This window comes from Pelodiscus sinensis, chromosome 21, assembly GCF_052426305.1.
Source record: "Pelodiscus sinensis isolate ZL-2025 chromosome 21, ASM5242630v1, whole genome shotgun sequence".
Classification (NCBI taxonomy): domain Eukaryota; kingdom Metazoa; phylum Chordata; order Testudines; family Trionychidae; genus Pelodiscus; species Pelodiscus sinensis.
Window position 1 is genome coordinate 22,461,912 of NC_143072.1, and position 17,979 is coordinate 22,479,890.

A 17,979-nucleotide genomic window follows, 5' to 3' on the forward strand; every position below is an offset into this window, starting at 1 on the left:
CAACTGCCCAAGTCTCCCTGCCAGCTTTTGTATATTGGTTTAAGTTTGGCTTCCAGGTTTTTCTAGGTGTTACAACAACAGGGGAAGCCAAGTAACAAGGAAACACTGAAACTGACTGTACAGTTACATCAAATGCACCAAGTATGCAAAGTGGGCCAAGTGGGATGGGAAAATTTTTAACCTCGATTTCAGTCAGTATAGCCTTAGAAGTTAAAGTTACTAGTAGGGATGTTAAATATCGGTTAATTTAATTGAATAGTCGATTAACCTCATGAATTTTTATTGATTAGTCGACTATTTTATAGTCCCCAGGGACGAGGCTGGCAGCCAGTACGCTCCATCCCCACTCCGGAGAAGCCCCCTGCCACTCCGCACTGCTGCCTCTCTAATAGAGTATACAGGTGTCAGGCAGGAGCTGGTCCACAAGGGGAGCCAGTTTAAAAACCAATTCCCTTCACATACTGGCTGCCTATCACCCTGTGCTGCTGCATAGAATGGAGTGGCAGCAGCCCCTAACCAGGGAAAGGGGTGAGGCTGAGCTCCCAGACCCTTAAGAGCCAGAACTGAGCTAGGCTGCCTGCCCACCTGGCTCCTAATACACTTTAAACGAATAGCTGCAACAAGGATAGGTCCTGACCTGGTGAAAGCCAGGACACAGTCAGCCTGCTTGCCAGCCTGCTAAAAATGTATTGGCAAAGGGCAGGAGGGGGAATGCGTGTACAGGCAGTCCCCGACTTACGCGGATCCGACTTAAGTCGGATCCACACTTACGAACGGGGCTTTTCTCGCCCCAGAGCTCACGGGTGGCGGGTCGCCACCCATGTCCTCCGGGGCAAGAAAAGCTTCTCCCGGTCTCCCTGGTCTGCTGGGGGGGGTCCAGCAAAGCCGCTGGACCCCCCCCCCCCCCCAGCAGACCAGGGACACCCGAGAAAAGCCGCCACCTGGGCGGCTTTGCTTGTTTGCCCAGGCGGCGGCTTTGCTCGGGTGTCCCTGGTCTGCTGGGGGGGGTCCAGCAGCTTTGCTGGACCCCCCCAGCAGACCAGGGGGACAGGAGCAAAGCCGCACGGGCAGCGGGGTCCCTCCGCCTGTACGGCTTTGCTCGGGTCTCCCTGGTCTGCTGGGGGGGGGGGGGGGGGGGGGGCGCCGCTAGTGCGACCCCCCCTCCCCCCCAGCAGACCAGGCTTTTGTTGCGGGACGCCTCAGGTAGAGCAGCTGGGGTGCTGCCAGGTTGGTCCTGTGGGAACCTACCGGTCAGCGCCCCAGCTGTTCTGTCCCAGGCTCCAGATTCAGCAGCTGTCGAAACTGATCAGGCTGATTCCAGGAAGCTGGGGGCAGAACAACTCTGCCTCTGGCTTCCTGTAGTCAGCCCCTGGTCAGTTTCAGTGGCAGCAGCTGAATCTGGAGCCAGTTCCAACTTACATACAAATTCAACTTAAGAACAAACCTATAGTCCCTATCCTGCACGTAACCCGAGGACTGCCTGTAGTCTATTGCATTAACCTATATGCTTTTGCTTATCAGTTAATCGACTAGACTATTACATCCTTAGTTACCAGTAAGGGGTTTTTTTTTGTTTTGTTTTGTTTTTTAAAAAAGGGTGTACATAAATCCTGTACAGCAGGGGTGAGGAAGCTTTTTTGGCTCAGGGGCCGCTGATCTACGGGGGAGGAGGGGGGAAATCAGCTGGAGGCCACACAAGTGAGAAGCAAAAGCCCCTCACTGATGTGGCCCCCAACTGAGAAAAGGACACTCTCTACATTCCCCTTGCATATACCAGAGTGGGGAGGGGGGGGCTATGTTAGTAGATTATGTGCTCCCGCCCATGGTGGGGCAGCAGGGGGAGGGAGAAGGAGGAGGGGCTGAAGCACTAGCACAGGCTCTCCAATGCTGGGGGAGAGCCAGGGGACAATCCAGCCTCCAGGCCTGAGGTTCCCCACCCCTGCTGTATAGGATCAAGAACTATATTGTAGCAATATAGGCACTCAATGCAGTAAACAAATAGATAAACAGCACTAGCAGTGGCTGTATAATGTTCCAATTTGGTTCTGTGGGATACATAGTGTGGTGGTGAGGACAATGAGGACACCCGTCTACTGGGACCTGGACTGAGCCCATCACTTCACATAAGCCACTGAAAAAGTGTTCAGAAGGTAAAGCTTTCAAGTAACTACTGACCTAACTGGATTTTTTCTTTCTGACAATCCTGAGGTTAAATACATCTCATCATTTTTACCAGATCTTCAGCCATCCAGTTCACCTTTCTTCTCCCTCTTCTAACAATGGTATATACATAATCCATGAAACAAGAATTTCATTTTGCCTCACAGTCCCTGCCTTAATGACAGTGTTGCATTTAACTTTGCCCCAACCTGAACATAATCACATTTTAAATTAACAAAAATGTATTATGAAACAGTGAAGTGTTACTAAAACCAATGGACAAAGGACAAAAAAAGGAGTCGATATTCAGTTAACTACTTACTCAAATCACCACCACCAGAAATTTGTTGGAACTGAAACAATTTTAGAAATGTAGTTTGCTTTCATCAGATTTGCTATTTTCCCCTCTTATCCTTCCTCTATCTAGACTCTAGACCCTACACAATGAAAAAGTAAGTTTCATTTTTTATTTACAGTCCATTTTACATTTAGGTGCTCTGGGAGCAGAATACTGCTGCAAAGTGAGGAGGTTAGATATTGGTTAACTGTATAGCTGTGTAACTGCATGAATTCTTAAATCACAACCCCAGGCTCTGGAGGCTGATACCTTATCCATTAGGCCAGTGGAGGACCCACTCCACCTCCCTACTTTCAGCTGGCACCAGGTGCGGTCCTGGGGGAGCAAGTGTGGATGCCCAGCTGCTCCTAAAGCGGGAAGCTTGCTCTGGGACTGCACTGCATCCCAGCTCCAATTCGTGGTGGCCTGTGTGGTGGCTGCCCCTGCCCTGGCCGCAACTCCGGAGCAAGCTGACTGATAGTCTCTGGGGGCAGCACCGGTAGCCAGTGTGCTCTGGCCTCACACCTGGGGAGCCCCCTGCCACTCCACACTGCTGCTTCTGTATCAGCAGCAACACAGGCTGCAAGGTCGGAGCAGATCCTCAAGGGGAGCCAGTTTAAAAACCAGCTCCCCACACAGACTGGATGCCTGCCACCCCATGCTGCTGCCTCGGATACAGAAGCAGCAGCACGGGGTGGCAGCAGCCCCTCCTGTCCACAGGGGTCTAAGCTCTGCGACCAGCCTTTGTCCACGGTGAGCCTCCCATCCCCCCGCCATATTGGGACAGACCAAAGGATCCATCTAGCCCAGTATTCTGTTTTCACTCCCTCTGGGGCATCTTGCATTGGCCACTGTTGGGAACAGAACAGGTAATCATCATGTGATCCTTCTCCCATCATCCATTTCCCGCTTCTGACAAACAGAGGCCAGGGACACCACTCCTGCCCATCCTGGCTAATAGCCATCGATGGACCTAACCTCCATGTATTTTTCTAGTTCTTTTAAATTATGGTCTTCACAACATCCTCTGGCAAGGAGCTCCAAGATTGATTGTACGCTGCGTGAAGAAAAACTTCCTTTTGTTTTAAACCTGCTACCTCCAGTATTTATTTTCTCCAGTGTTGCAGGGCATGCTGTAGCACTTAGTAAAGATGATGACCTAAGCTATTAAGAGCATAAATAAATAATTAAAAATATCTTCCTGATTTAAGTTTACTGAAAGTTAACATTGAGAGAGAACTTGAGTGTTTTAAGCAACAATCTGTTTATATCACAGATGAATTCATCCTGCTCTTTGAACAACCATTTTAACATCACTTTAATTATGCCTGTCAACATGTGCGTTGCATGTTCTTGCATTAACCTTTTATCAGTTTTGCAAATAGATTTAGAAGGCTATCACTTACCTTTCCTCTCCTCACTGCCCATTAAACTGAACTTCCTCATAAAAGCACTCATTTAATAGCCCTGTCATAAATATAGACTGCATAAGTCAAGTTTTGCATTAATCAAACCACATTCCATACTGAATCCTCAACTTAAAGGGATACTGTGCTGGAGGGAGGGGTAGAAAGACTATCAGTTGATGCAGTATGACATTTTAATAAGCATATCAATATACAATAAAGCCTTAAGCCAAGTGCTACAAAAAATGTCATATTCCAAAATGAAGTCAAAGCTTAATTTACAGTAAAGGATTAAATTTGGGAAGATACTGACCCATTGCTGGATTTTTTTTAAGTCAGTTTTCCAGTTAACTTGAGTGACAAAGACTTCAAAGAATCTACCACTATTAGGAACAGTTGCAATAACCTCCTCTTCTCTGATCACCTACTTCCTTCGATCCTCTTCTTTCCCCCTCCAAAAAGTTTCCTTCTTTATCTTATTCTAATATTTTCCCCACAATCTCCTCTGTACATGAATTAAAGCAGAATAGTTTTTTAAACAAATTGAATTTTTATAAACATTTAACGGTATAATTTATATCTAATATGGACATTTAACAAATAATGGAATGTTTCAACTATAGTTAAGATACCTAATTTTTAAACTATTATGCATGATACTCAGTTTGTGTATTCTTAATTAAGACACACATAGGGAAAGTTACAATACATCATTCATTTATGAAAATGGTAATTACCTATGTATGATTACACAGAAGTTTCACATGTAAGAACAAGTTCTAACTATGCCCAAATACAGCAGACCCATTCTAAATGCATTTAACACCACACTTTAATCCTACGTCTAAGTAACCCAAAAAAACCCAAAAACAAAAAAAAAAAAAAAAACAAAAAACTTCTGTTCCACAGAACTGCCCCTAGACACCCACATTGTCTGTACAGTTTCCTTGCCTGAGAGCCAGTCAAGATATGAGCTATAGCCCAAGATCATATATTCTACTAAGCTATCATACCATATCTACTGTCACTATATTTGCAACAAGACAAACTAATCTCTTCTATTGAAATGTTAAATCTTTGAATAAAGTCTGAATGTAACATACATGCCATTCAGTGTTTTACCTTTCCTACCCATCCTCCCAGAGGAAAATACGTTAAAAAAATTATTTACCTCATGGATTCCCAAACTGGGAGGTGTGAAGAAATTCCAGGGGGGCGCGAGGCGACCCAGCCACACACACCCCTCGTCAATCCCACCCCAGTTTGCTGCTTTTTTTTGGGAGGGGGGACATAAGGGTTTCTCAAAAAATCAAAAAAGGGTGGGCGTGATGCTGAAAAGTTTGGGAACCACTGATCTACTCTATGAGCAAACACAATACAGGCAGTCCCCGGGTTACATGGATCCGACTTACATCGGATCCCTACTTACAAACGGGGTGAGGCAACCCCGCACTAGCTGCTTCCCCCCAGCAGACCAAGGAGACGCAAAGCTAGCGCCCCCCCCAGCAGACCAGGGAGACGCGGAACGGCTTTTCTGAGCACACACCTCAGCTTGAGAATAAAGGACTGAGAGAAGTGAGGTGTGGCAGAATAAAAGTGAGCTCTGGAGAAATGTTTGGCTAGAGTTTTCCCTACAATATGTACCAGTTCCGACTTACATACAAATTCAACTTAAGAACAAACCTATAGTCCCTATCTTGTATGTAACCCGGGGACTGCCTGTATATACTTCTAGAAGTACTTTTAAGATTGCTTCAGTCCTTTAACTTTTTCCACGAAGATCAAGTTTAGCTTGTCAAGCCAGACATGGCATCATGCTGTTTTGACACTGTGCAGACCACACATATGCCACAATAAAGAGAAAACTACTATTAAGTATAAAATATCAATTGGGAAATTTAGTCAGATTTAACTTTAAAAAACCCCTAAGATGGGAGAATAATTATGTATACAGATGGATTTCACTTACACTGGAGGTATTCCGACAAAAACCATCAGCAATATTCAGTTTAAAAGATGCATATCACCGCATGAGCCTAAAGTCCATATTTACAAATGCAGTAGCAATTTTGACCTTGCTCCACAGATGCGTAACACAGACATGTTGTTGCCGGCACAGCAAAGAGCTGGAAAATTTACATCAAGAGTACCTTCAAGTTCTTATGCATATCACGTAGCAAGATACAAATCACAAATAGAGATACTACGTAAAGAGACTGTACAAACTACACTAGCAATGCTTATTAGATCAGTTTTGCTGGACTGGACATGTCTCCACATGGAGAACAACATCAGAGTGCCAAAGAATATGTTGTACAGTGAACTTTTATCAGCAAAAGATCTAGAAACAGGCAGAGGAAGAGAAATATTTAGTGCTACACATTAATATACAGACACGTAGGAAGCCACAACAGATAACTAACTCAGGTTCATTATTTGACATCTGGTGCAAAGGTTTTTACAAGTAGAAGAGTACGCATTAAAAGCGAGCATTGCCAGCAAGTGAGTGAACCATTAATGAAGTGGTTCTCAAACTGTTTTGGAGAGCACTTACTAGGAACCTAGAGAACTGTGGCTGATCACATCATGTTGGCTCTTAAATAGGTTTTCTATTACCTGGTCTGGGACCTGAGTGGTCAAGAAACAATGTTTGTCGGATGAGGGGAAGTCAAGGCTCCCTACCCAGCTATAGGTTCTGCTCCCTGCCTCCACTGTGCCAGGCCTGGCCAGGGCTGCAATCCCCACTGTGCCAGCCCTGTATAGGGGCTAGCCCTGCTGCCTCCAGCCCCAGCAGAGGGGTGCACCCTCCAAGGCGCTGGCCCAGGCTGCACACCCAGCTGAGTCCAGCCCCAGCCAGGGCTGCGCTCCTACACCGCACCAGCCCTAACTAAGGCTGTGCTTCCCATCGTGCCAGCCCCTATTCTGTCCACCATGCTGGCCCCAATGGGGCAGTGCTTCTGAACCTATTATGTCTGCACAGATTTCTGAAAAAGCTTTTTGATATCAACCATTACTCTTCCTTATTATAGCTTGCACCTTCCCTTAAGTCTAATGCAGAGCCAAGACTGAATTACTCCCCAACAAGCAGCATGTCCCATGGGAGTGGGACAAAAACAAAAAGTGGGTAAAATTAATAAACACACAGAAATAGAAGTAGTCAAGCACACAAAATTATGAGTTTTAGAAGTTGAGAGAGGGGGAAGGAGAAAGTTCAACATTTTACAGTTCATCACAATAAAGTTACAACTTGCTGGCCAAAGGAAAAATGGTGTAATCCTTCAAATGTGGGTGAAAGTCAAAGTACAGCTATTGCCTCAGAATTATGTACAGTGTTCCCTGTAAGCTGTGCACTTGTGCAGCTGCCCAGATGATTAGCAGAGCACTCACAGCTAGGTTTGTTTCTCCTGCTGGTTCACATCTGCACATGCCTCTGTGCATAATAAAATGTATACTGCACATGGATAGAAAAAGATTAGAACTGTGGTGTCCAATCAGTTCTGACTGGTGGAGTGTAGCCAGTTCACTAAATAGCAACATTCAACCAGCCAAATAGCCATATATGGCGAGCATGTTGGACATCATGTGATTAGAAGGAACACTGATTATGTTTTGAGCACAGTCTGGACCCATACAACGTTAAAACTCAACATTAAATTCAACCCCCCAGTTTAGACAGACACTGAACACCACAGAGGTGGAGTACTACAACCATGGTTGCTCAAACCGGTGCAATACTGTCGCAGCATTCTGAACGAGCATACGTAGTGCAGAGGTTCTACTTTAAGCCTTGCAGGGAGGGATTTACTATGATCACACCCCACTAATGCTACAAGACATTACCATTACACAGTTGCCACAAGATAAATAATGCCAAAGACAGAGCAGATTTAATAGTTTTCCTAGAGTAGTTGATAAATTGCACTCAGAAAAGGTGCACCTGAAAGACATGAAAAGTCACTACCTCTGAATAAATGCCCATATCATAAATTAGGGAAACAAGAGGTAGAGCCCTTCACATCAACAACCTCTACTAGCAAGGCTCCAAGCTTATATCCAAGGCTTCATGTGGAGAAGGCAAATACAGCCACATAAGAAAAAAAAAAAAACATTCTGCCAAGGTAGGGAATTAACTTCCATAGGGCAAGAGAAATACAATTGCATGTCATATAAAACACATTGGTATTATACTATGTTTAGAAATTATCTTGACAAGAAACCCTGAACGTGATAAGAAAGATCCCATAGGTCATATCCCTCAGCAAGCTGTTTACCCTCAAGAGCACTTTCAAAGCACAAGCAATGTCAAGCTACAACTCACAGCAAATCAAAAGCTACCAAGAAGTCTCATATGATCAATGATTTATGGCCCCCCAACACCACATTTTCAACTCCAATAGGAGGTCAGAATCTAGATTCTGACTGTATCCAAGCATGATTGGAACTGATTAACGACAAGGAATGTGAATGTGTAACCATGTACATGGTTAACTGATGAGCCTGGGCTCATCAGTTAACTCGCACAATTACATGCAGGCTTCTGGCATGCACGGGAAGCTGGCCTATAAGCCCCGGCTCCTCCCCTCCACTACTGCCTCTGATACAGGCTGCGCCTGCTGGACATTTTGGCCCTCTGCAGGCAGGACTCTGGCTGCCTTCTCCCTAATCTTGAGGCATTTCCTATAGATCACCTATGTAATTGCTTCTGGTTACAAGGCTCCAAGCAGACTAGAACCTTTTAAGAGCTGATAATGGCTTTTGGAGGCTATCCTCCACACACACCCCCAAAAAAAACGCAAAAAAATAAAAAAAAACAACCACACAGCCATGTTGGAATAATATATCATGCATGTTTACCGGGGGGCGGGAGGGAATCAGCAGCAAACCAAATATATCTTGTGCTGAAACTGGTGTAGAACAGAAACTGTACTGAAATGCAGACACTGATGGTCAAAACACCACCAACCCAAATATCCAAAAAACAGACTTCAAGATAAGGTTGAGCAAACAACCAATTCTAGGTAAGACAATTCAGGAGTTTATCACTTCCAGGAAGACATATATATGTCAGCTCATCTACATCTATGCTCAAATCCCAAAGACAATCTGTGAGCCCTGCAGCCATTAGCTCAGAGAATTCAGCTGCAAGCCTTGGGAGAGGGGGGATTTTTCACACATTTCCTCATGATTGCTACTTTAAAGTTACCCACTAGTGATTTTAAAAAGTGCTAAATACTGACCAAATAAAATGTATCACACTAAACATACCAGACAAGTTCAGAAGCTTGAGCTCAGTCCTAAGTGAACTTGAGGTTTAATTTCATGCTCATGATCTAGTAAAAAAATGCCCTAATATTATTTTCTTACCCTAAGCCTTAGACAACAGCATACCAAAACTTACACAGAAACTTCTACGCAAGTGTTGGAATAGCCCAGGACAAACAGAAAAAAGAAGCCACCACCACACACACACAGCACCATGGAATTTAAGTTACATCTAGCCATACAAAAGATTGTTGTCTGTCCTGATAATCAGCAACCATCATAAGGGCAAACTAAGGAAGCTGTACCTGACTATTCCATAAAAGACTTGAAGTTTCCATTTCCAGGATTGCTAGTAGTAATAGCAGCAGCAAGCAGCTAACTCAAACACATTATCAGAAACATCTGTAATTTTAGTACTTGAATCTTTTCCAATACACAATATATTTGTGTTGCATAAAACATGAAGCTTCCTCTTAAAAGATGCTGTACATATGGAAATTCTACAGATTACAAGACTATTTCAAATAAAATTGCTCAGCGACACTTCAACTTCATATTTGCTTTTTGGCATGTCCACAATTACACAGATAGTATTAATGTATTCTTGTTCTCTCAAGTGCCATTTATTCATCTGATAGAAATTGTTTTCTTGAAAAGAACAAGTACCCACAGACTTCCATTTTCATCAAAAAGCACTGCATACCAAAACTAGATTTCATTTTACAAATCTTAAATATGAATGCTGTTCTTTATTCATAAGTCTAATTACAATAATATGACAATTATTTTTATAGACTAATGTTAAGTCTCTGTAAGCCTACTGGGGAGACTGTATACAAAAGTTGTGGATTAAAATTTAGCTCCCCAAACGAAACAGGAAGCACTCATATGTCAACAAGATTACATTAAAAAGAAAGCGGTTAGTTTCTAAGCTAATATTTTCAAAATAAGATACCTAAAGTTAGGCACCAAAAATCTATATTTAGACATCCAAACAGAAGTGGTAAGCTCTCATCAACGTTAACAATAACTTACTTTAAATAAACATTCAGCACTTTTGAAAGAAAACATGAGTCTTAATGCACAAGATTCACCACATCCCACTCACTGAGATGCCTTAGTTAAGCACCTATGTTTAGAAAGTTTTGACCATGTCTCTGGAAAAATAGACAACTCTATCTACAGCCTTATTTCCTCCACACACACCTTAAAAATAGCATGAAGATTTAAGATAAATTCTGATTACCTACAAATGAGGTTGTACCAAAAATATTAAATCATCCCACTGTCTCTTGCACTTGTTTTAGAGACAAAATTCTGTCCCAATCTGGGACTTCCTTTCAGTTTCAAAAAGCGCAGAATATTAAAAAATAATAATAAAGAGTAAGAAGTTGCTTCTTGAACATCTGGCACCATTTCTCTCAGCACAGTCAGCCACTTTATACACAACTGTATCAGTACACAATTCAAGACACAATGCAAGCTCAATTCTGAGAAGATGCCACCATCACAGTTTCATTTCTTTGAAGACCCCCCCCATCCACCATCACTATAGAAAATAAAACGTATGTCACCATCTCAGTTGGAACATATAAAATATGTTGTTGACTAACTGATTAGATTTTGTTCAGTCCATTCTCTTACCTGAGAGGTCATGATGAATAAGGTCAGTAAAATTGGGGTCATCGCCCCACCAAAATATCCACAGCTCTCTCCGTCCAGGTCTCTGATCGCGCCGCCAAACACTCAATACATCGGCCTTCAGACAGCGACTGAAACTGCTCAAAATGGGATCCTCTTCCGTTACCGGAAAGAGAATTGGGGCAGATGTTGGACCTTGCCATACATATCGTTTCCATTTAATCCCAGTTAAGTCAGCCTGCAAAAGAGGAATAGAAAAAAAAAAAATAGGTGAAATGCATTTGGGGAAAACAAGGTCACTAAACCCAGAAGTTATTTCATTAAAAGACAGTTACAAATAGGACTCTTGGCAAAAAGCTGCCAGCCATAAACCCTAGTTCTGTGATTTATTAATAAATAAATAATAATAATAATTAGAGATGGAATCATCCTTATTTTTTAAAGCAAAAACTTATAAAAATTCTAAAATGTACTGTAGTGTTGAACATGAATATGAAGATAATTTTATATACTAAAATATGAACTGCAGCTTGCTTTTATCTCGATCAACCTCTATCTTTAAATAACTGCAATAATTATTAACACCAGAAGCAAAGTTGCAATACAAGTGACCAAGTTCTTAAAAGTTTTGCTGTTGTTGCTGTAAGTGTGGTGGTCTACACAGAAGAAAATTGAACACCTCTAACTCAAAAACTGGTTTCTATCACCAACAGAAGTTGATCCAGTAAAAGATACCACTTACCCACCTTGTCTAACTTATTAAATTCAGCAAAAATTGATTAAAAAGTATGAGTGAATAGCAATCATTAATGAAATTGTTTACAACTATTCTAACTGTACAGTTAAAGTAATTGTGTACCCTGACAAACATTTTTTCTTCTTAGCCTTGATCTCACACGTGTAATTTTAAAATACACAAAAGGAATATACAATGCTTTTAGGCAGCGAACACCCTTAATAACATCTAGTGCTTTGAAAAAAAAAAAATCAACCAGTAGTAAGAGAATTTCCTGTTTTATAGAAATGAAATGCTTCAAACAAGTTGTGACTTTGTGTACCCACTGTACCCTATGCCATCACATTTGCCTCTTTTCCCACTCCTAAAATTAAATCCTAAATTAATTTTCTGTAAAAAATCTGAAATTAAAGTTACTACCCTGTTAGCCACAATAATTTGCCTCTCTCTCTATCTTCATAGTCATACAGGTAATCACTACACTTTAACTATTGTTTACAAAGCAGCACTGTACCAAAAAACAAGGTTTAAACCCTGACCCTTGTTAAATGCAACAATGACTTCAAGATACATGGCAGGAGGTGCCAAATGAATTCAGCCTCATAAATGAACATGTACAGGGGGTTCCTAGCGCTTAACACCATTCCCCACCCCCCTTCTCCCACATACTTCTAATCTCCTGTCTTTCCTCCCCCAGGTATGACAACAATTTGCACAGTTTATCTAATGGGGTGTCCTCCCCCACCACAGTTAGAAGATCAGGCTTTGGACTCAGGGTTGCTAAGGAATTTGCAACAGTTGGTACTTTGAAAGACTTACAAGATGTTACTCATACTGAGCTGCAGGCCTGATGCAGCCTTCATACTGGTATCCTGCAGACATGCTCAAGCTGCCCAGATTCCCCTCCCCCAAAACATACAACAGCAAGAACAGTCAGACACAGGGTTTACTTACAACAGTCTCTGCAATAATAAATACCCATCAACCTGATACAAACTAATTTGCATTAAAAGGAAAATGAGATGTCAGCAATCCCCATAGCCACACACAAAAATGCACCATCACCCAACCCAAAACAAGCTGGCTTTAGGAGCTGTCAAAAGTAACAGTTAAAAAAATAAAGGATGTGAAATGGTGCACAAGTATAGGCTGGCATATGCATTTGTAAGAATATCATCACCAAAACCAGCTTCTTACGGAAAAAATTAGACAAAGAAAGCATTAAGAATCCAGGAAAAAGGGAGGATTTAGCTGAGATTTTTTCTGGGGCATCACTAAGGGGGGTGAGAAAGCATAAAAAGTTTGTCTGAGGAAAGGAGAGTAGTGGAGCTACATACCTTCTCTCAGGACTAAAATAAAAATGTGAGAAGGTAGAGCTAAAAAATTAATAGAAAGCAGAAAAAAGTTGGGGGCAAGCAAACAGAATGGAAAATCTAAGTGTTGGGGTAATATTGGCCAAAAGTGACAAGAGAAAGAGGGAAAGACGGTATTATAGAGGCAACGATGTGGGTGGAAAGGGGGGTGGGGAGGAGGAGGAGGAAAAACAGAGGGACATAGAAAAGCTAGCTGGTTCCAGGCAGGGCCTACTCTGAGGACTCATCCAGCAGAAGCTATACTAAAAATGGCTGCTTTGCTTCCACTACCCCTTCCATCCCCCGCCCCCATCGCCCCCCCCCCCTCAAAAAAAACTCTTTCCCTCTGTGTATAGTGTGTCCGCAGCTGGTGGACACTTACCAGACAGAATAGGTTGGAATGGCAATCCTCCAGGCTGGCCCCGTTCGGCACGAAGCAGGAACTCATCCTCACAGCCACAACCCACACGCCATTATCCCACAGCCTCCGACAAGAAAGAAAGAGACAGACAGAGAGAGAGACTGAGGGGAGGGAGAGACACAGAAGGAAGGGGGGAGGGAGGTTACACACACGCACAAATAATACAATTAAATAAGGGAATTTACCCCCACACACACACACAGAATAGTGTCAGGTAAAATATTCAGAAGGAGAGCGGCGTAAAATGGGCAAGAGTCAGAACCTTTCCTTCTCTTCTGCCAAAGCAGGGGGAAAAAGACAACAAGGAAAGGGAAGAAAAAAGGAAGGGGTCAATAATCCAACGATGGGAGATTAAGATACACAATCCTCCCTGCTCCTCTCGTCTACTCAATCGAAGACCAAGGGGGGAGAATAGGGTAACTGATCCAACAAGGGGAGAGAAGTGGGGTAATTAATCCAATGGGGCAGGAAGTAAAATGGGTTCACGACCCCTCCCTCTTATCTCAGTCGCCAAACGAGGGAGTTGAGGAATAAATAATCCAACAGGGGCAATTAATCCAGCCACCTCCCTGCTCTTCCTCGTTTTCTTAATCGCCAGACGAGAGGGGCAAATAGTGGAATGACTGGGGGATGAGTGGTAGAGGGTTGATAGAGTCCGAAGGGGAAGAGGAAGAAGCGGGGGTGTCAGATTCTTCTCCCCCTCAAAATATATTCCAAATAAATTAAAGATTAGATCAGACAAAAACTTCGGGTTTCAGAAACCAGCTGTTTTAAGGATTCCCAAGACTGGGGTAAAATTCTCCCGGGGTGTACCCCAAATCCGCCAGGGGGGTTCTTCAGAAGGGGACCCCGAAAGCCCCCTCAGCAGCAGTCCAGCGAGGTACGTTTTCGTGTCACCATACCCCCCATCAAAAAAAATCCTCTTATCTGAAGGGTGCAACCAGCCCAACAGTCTCCGTTGTGCGTGCAGATTCTTCGCTGGGGGAGGGAAGGGAGAGACACACCAGGGCGCCCCTCCGAGGCGCTGCGGGGGGAGCTCCCCAGGGGCTGCGCCCCGGCTTTTTTCAGAGCCCCACGAAGTCTCTCCTCAGCAGGGGCCTACCCCGAAGTTGCGCTGACCCCCACCAGACCCCCCCCCCCGGAGGGGTGGCGCTCCGAGCCCCACCGACTCGCCGTGGGGTGGGGAGGTCCCTCCGCCGGTGCGAACCCCGCAAGTCTTCCGATGAGCGGTCTCTCGGGACGGGGGGGCTGCACCCCGCGAGCTCCCTAGCTGGGGAGGGAGGGGCCAAAGGGCGGGCTGGACCCCAAACGCTCTCAACGGGGGGGGGGGGCCTCCGCGGGCGGGGGGGCCAACCCCGGATCTCCCCGGCGGGGACGCCGCACCCCGGCTTCTCCTCAGCTGGGGGAGGGGGGCGACGCCACACGCTCCGGCCCCGCCGCCGAGACAGAGGGACGCGGCGGCCGCAGTCGGTGCCCCGAAGCCCCTGCTGCCGGGCCTCCTCCCTCAGCGGTGTCTCTGTCGGCGGCTGCCCGGCCGCGGCATCCTGAGCGTCCGGCTCCCGTCAGCGAGTCGCCCCCATGTCGCGTCCCGGCCGAGGGGGGAGGGGGAAGATTCTTTTCCCGTCTAATTCCGAGCCCCTTTTTCTTTAATGGCGGCCACAGGGACGAGAGTCTAGGGGGGCCCCCCCTTCCGCGCGCTGATTGGCCGCCGCCGCGTCACGTGGGCTGGAGCAGCGATGGCCGCCGTCGAGGTTCAGGGAAAGAGGCTGCAATGGCGCAGCCGGGCCGTGGGGGGCTGTGGCAGCGCTAGGGAGCTGCGCAAGAGGGGGCTCGCTGCTCGTTGAGAGAGCGACATCTAGTGGGGCTCCGTGGCGTGGCGCGGGAGGATGAGCTGCTCCTTCAACACTTCATTTTTACATCGCCTCATTAGCAGCGGGCCCACAATTAACAGGTGCCTCCTTTTTTTCCCCTGTTATAAAATACTTACTTATGCATCAGAGGGGCAGCCGTGTTAGTCTGAATCTGCAAAAGCGACGAGGAGTCCTGTGGCACCTTATAGACTAACTGAAGTGTAGGAGCATAAGCTTTCGTGGGCAAAGACCCACTTCGATGCATCTGACGAAGTGGGTCTTTGCCCACGAAAGCTTATGCTCCTACACTTCAGTTAGTCTATAAGGTGCCACAGGACTCCTCGTCGCTTTTACTTATGCCTGTTATTCCTCTCCAGCTCATCATCTGATGAAGTGGGTGTTGTCTACAAAAGTTCATGATGCTATATATTTTTGTGAGTCCCGTGGGGCTCATCTACACTATGGAGAAGATGGAAGCTGCCACAATTGATCTTCCAGGATTGGAAGTAGCAGGTCATGCTAATTCAAACTGGGAGGGCATGCCCGTCGGTGCTGGTAGTCCTAATGAAGACTAAGGGACTTCAAGGGCACATCTGCTCCTGTATGTCTCTTGCTGCATAGACAAGCACCAAAACACAGTTTAAGATACTTCCACTCCAGCTACATAATAAACCTAGTTGAAGTTGCATCTCTTAAGTTGACTTTCCTCTTTAGCAAAGACCATGCCTAAGGTGTCACAGGACTTCTCATTGCTCCTTTGCAATTAGTTTAAACATCAAAGTCCCGCTTTACCACAAGTCTTCACATTGGACACAGAGTTGAAACCTGTCTCCCCACCAGGTCCTACCATTCTGGGCTTTAAATCCCCACCCAAAGAGCTAGTTTAAATCTCCTGCGGGAGTAATCCATATTTCCATCCAGCAGCATTTGAACAGAGGCCAATTGGCTTCAAATTCCAGCCTCCCATATATCACTCAAGAATTATCAACATACCCACCTGTGGCACCTGCCAGTAACCTAAGGATGGGGCCCAAAATCCAAGCCTCATCAACTCCTCCTAAATCCAGGCAAGGAGAACTCAAGTTTTTTCCAAATCCTGGCACATACTGATAGAGGTCAATGCACAAGAGCAAACTGGAGTTTACACTTATAGAGTAGGCAAAAGCAAAACTAGGGGGGCATGCAGGACATGCCATGCATGCAGGCCCATGGCCACAGACGGCCCCAAATCCAGAGGTGAAAGTAAGCCGGTGCGCTCCAATACAGTGCTCTGGCGAGAAGAAGCCGGCCAGCTGGGGTGCTTGAATGCCATCACTCCCAGGCGGGCTCCCCAGTAGACTGCCTTGCTCAGAAGCAGGTAGCCAGGCAGGTGAAAGGGGCTGGCTGGGGGTGTGCACGTGCTCCCCGCCAGTCCAGGACATCCCCAGTCCCTAGACCTGCAGCCTCACTTACCTGGATCCCACTGCTCTTCCTCCTCTCCTGATTATGAAGTAGGGAGGGGAAAAGTGCACAGTTTGTGTGCCTTCCTGCCACTCTTGACTGCCCAGGAGAGGGGCAGAGGTGTACTTCACACAAGTTGCACACTTCCTCTCGCTCCCTGATCATCAGTGTGTGGGACCGCAGCCCTGCACACCCTCACTCCCCCTGCACTCACCCCTAAACCTCCCAGGCCCATGTTCTGACCCCCGACCACCTGTTCTGATTCCTGCACCACCCCCCATATCACCCTGCCCTTATTACTGAACCCCAAAAGCCCCCCTGCCGAGCCCCCCACACTCTCAGCTCCCTGCCTTGATCCCCACCACTCCCAAATTACCTTCAGTCTACAATGGACCAAAAGCATTCAATGAACGGGGCAGTCATTTCATTTGAGCACAAGCTTGCATAATCTACCCCCCGTGGCAGAAGTCTTGGACCATGGACTGGCATGAAAGCAAAATGCATGAGGCTACAACTGTAAGTAGTCTAATGCTGCTGTTTACAGCATAATGTATGTCTCAACAAATCTCCATGTTGAATAATTAGCGGATTACTTTATGTGATATTAAGCAATGCAGCAGATTGCTTTCAAATTTAAATTACAGGACATTTGATTGTATTAATAACTTGGGAAGTGCTGACTTTCGACTTGCATAATGTTTTTGTTGTTCTTTAAATATAATAGGCACAATTAAAACTATACAAACTTATGTAATTATACTTTAATATACTGAGAAGATAGGGTAAAATAATTAAAGCTAGCTAAGCAGTAATGCTCAAGAGGTAAGCCATGAGAGCAGAGTGGGGCCCAAAGACATATCTTACTCCCCTCCTCACCCCCCACAGAACAGCTAGTTGTGCTCCAGGAGTGGGTTTTGTCTCTTAAAGTTTAGAAAACACAGAGTGTTTTTTATAACACCTATGTATTCCATGATTCTATAGCCATCAAATCCACCCTGATGCAGAACTGTGCTCCATTCTCAGTAAAGTATTATGCAGTGTGTATGATAGAATAAGCTTGTTCTTATGGTGGTGATTGTATGTAGCTGCAAAAGCAGGATGAAATTGTTCAGAAGTAGAAGTACTCTAGTCATATAACGTTTATTTGAAAAAATAACTTTAAAATTTAAAGTTTTTAAAAGTAGTCAACATTGTATTAACCCCATCATGGTGGATCTATTATATAGCATTTACTAGGTTGCAGGTAGAATACAAACTTTAACGCTTTATTATTTTATGTGACTTCATATATATGTTTGTTATTGGGATGTAAAAGTGTAGTCAATTAACCGATATGCAAAAGCTTATAGGTTAGTGCTATAGACTACATGCATT

At 44.9% G+C, this 17,979-nt stretch overlaps 1 protein-coding gene across 1 annotated transcript in view; it reads right to left on the reverse strand.

Moving 5' to 3' along the window:
• Positions 1 to 15,006, reverse strand: part of MED13 (mediator complex subunit 13) — a 93,035-nt gene extending 78,029 nt beyond the window's left edge. The window contains exons 1-2 of the mRNA XM_006138645.5: positions 13,277 to 15,006; positions 10,810 to 11,044 (exon numbers count right to left, since the gene is read on the reverse strand). Coding sequence (XP_006138707.1) covers positions 10,810 to 11,044; positions 13,277 to 13,342 — 301 coding nt within the window. The 5' untranslated portion in view covers positions 13,343 to 15,006. The remainder of the gene's footprint in view (positions 1 to 10,809; positions 11,045 to 13,276) is intronic.
• Between the last annotated feature and the right edge of the window lie 2,973 nt (positions 15,007 to 17,979).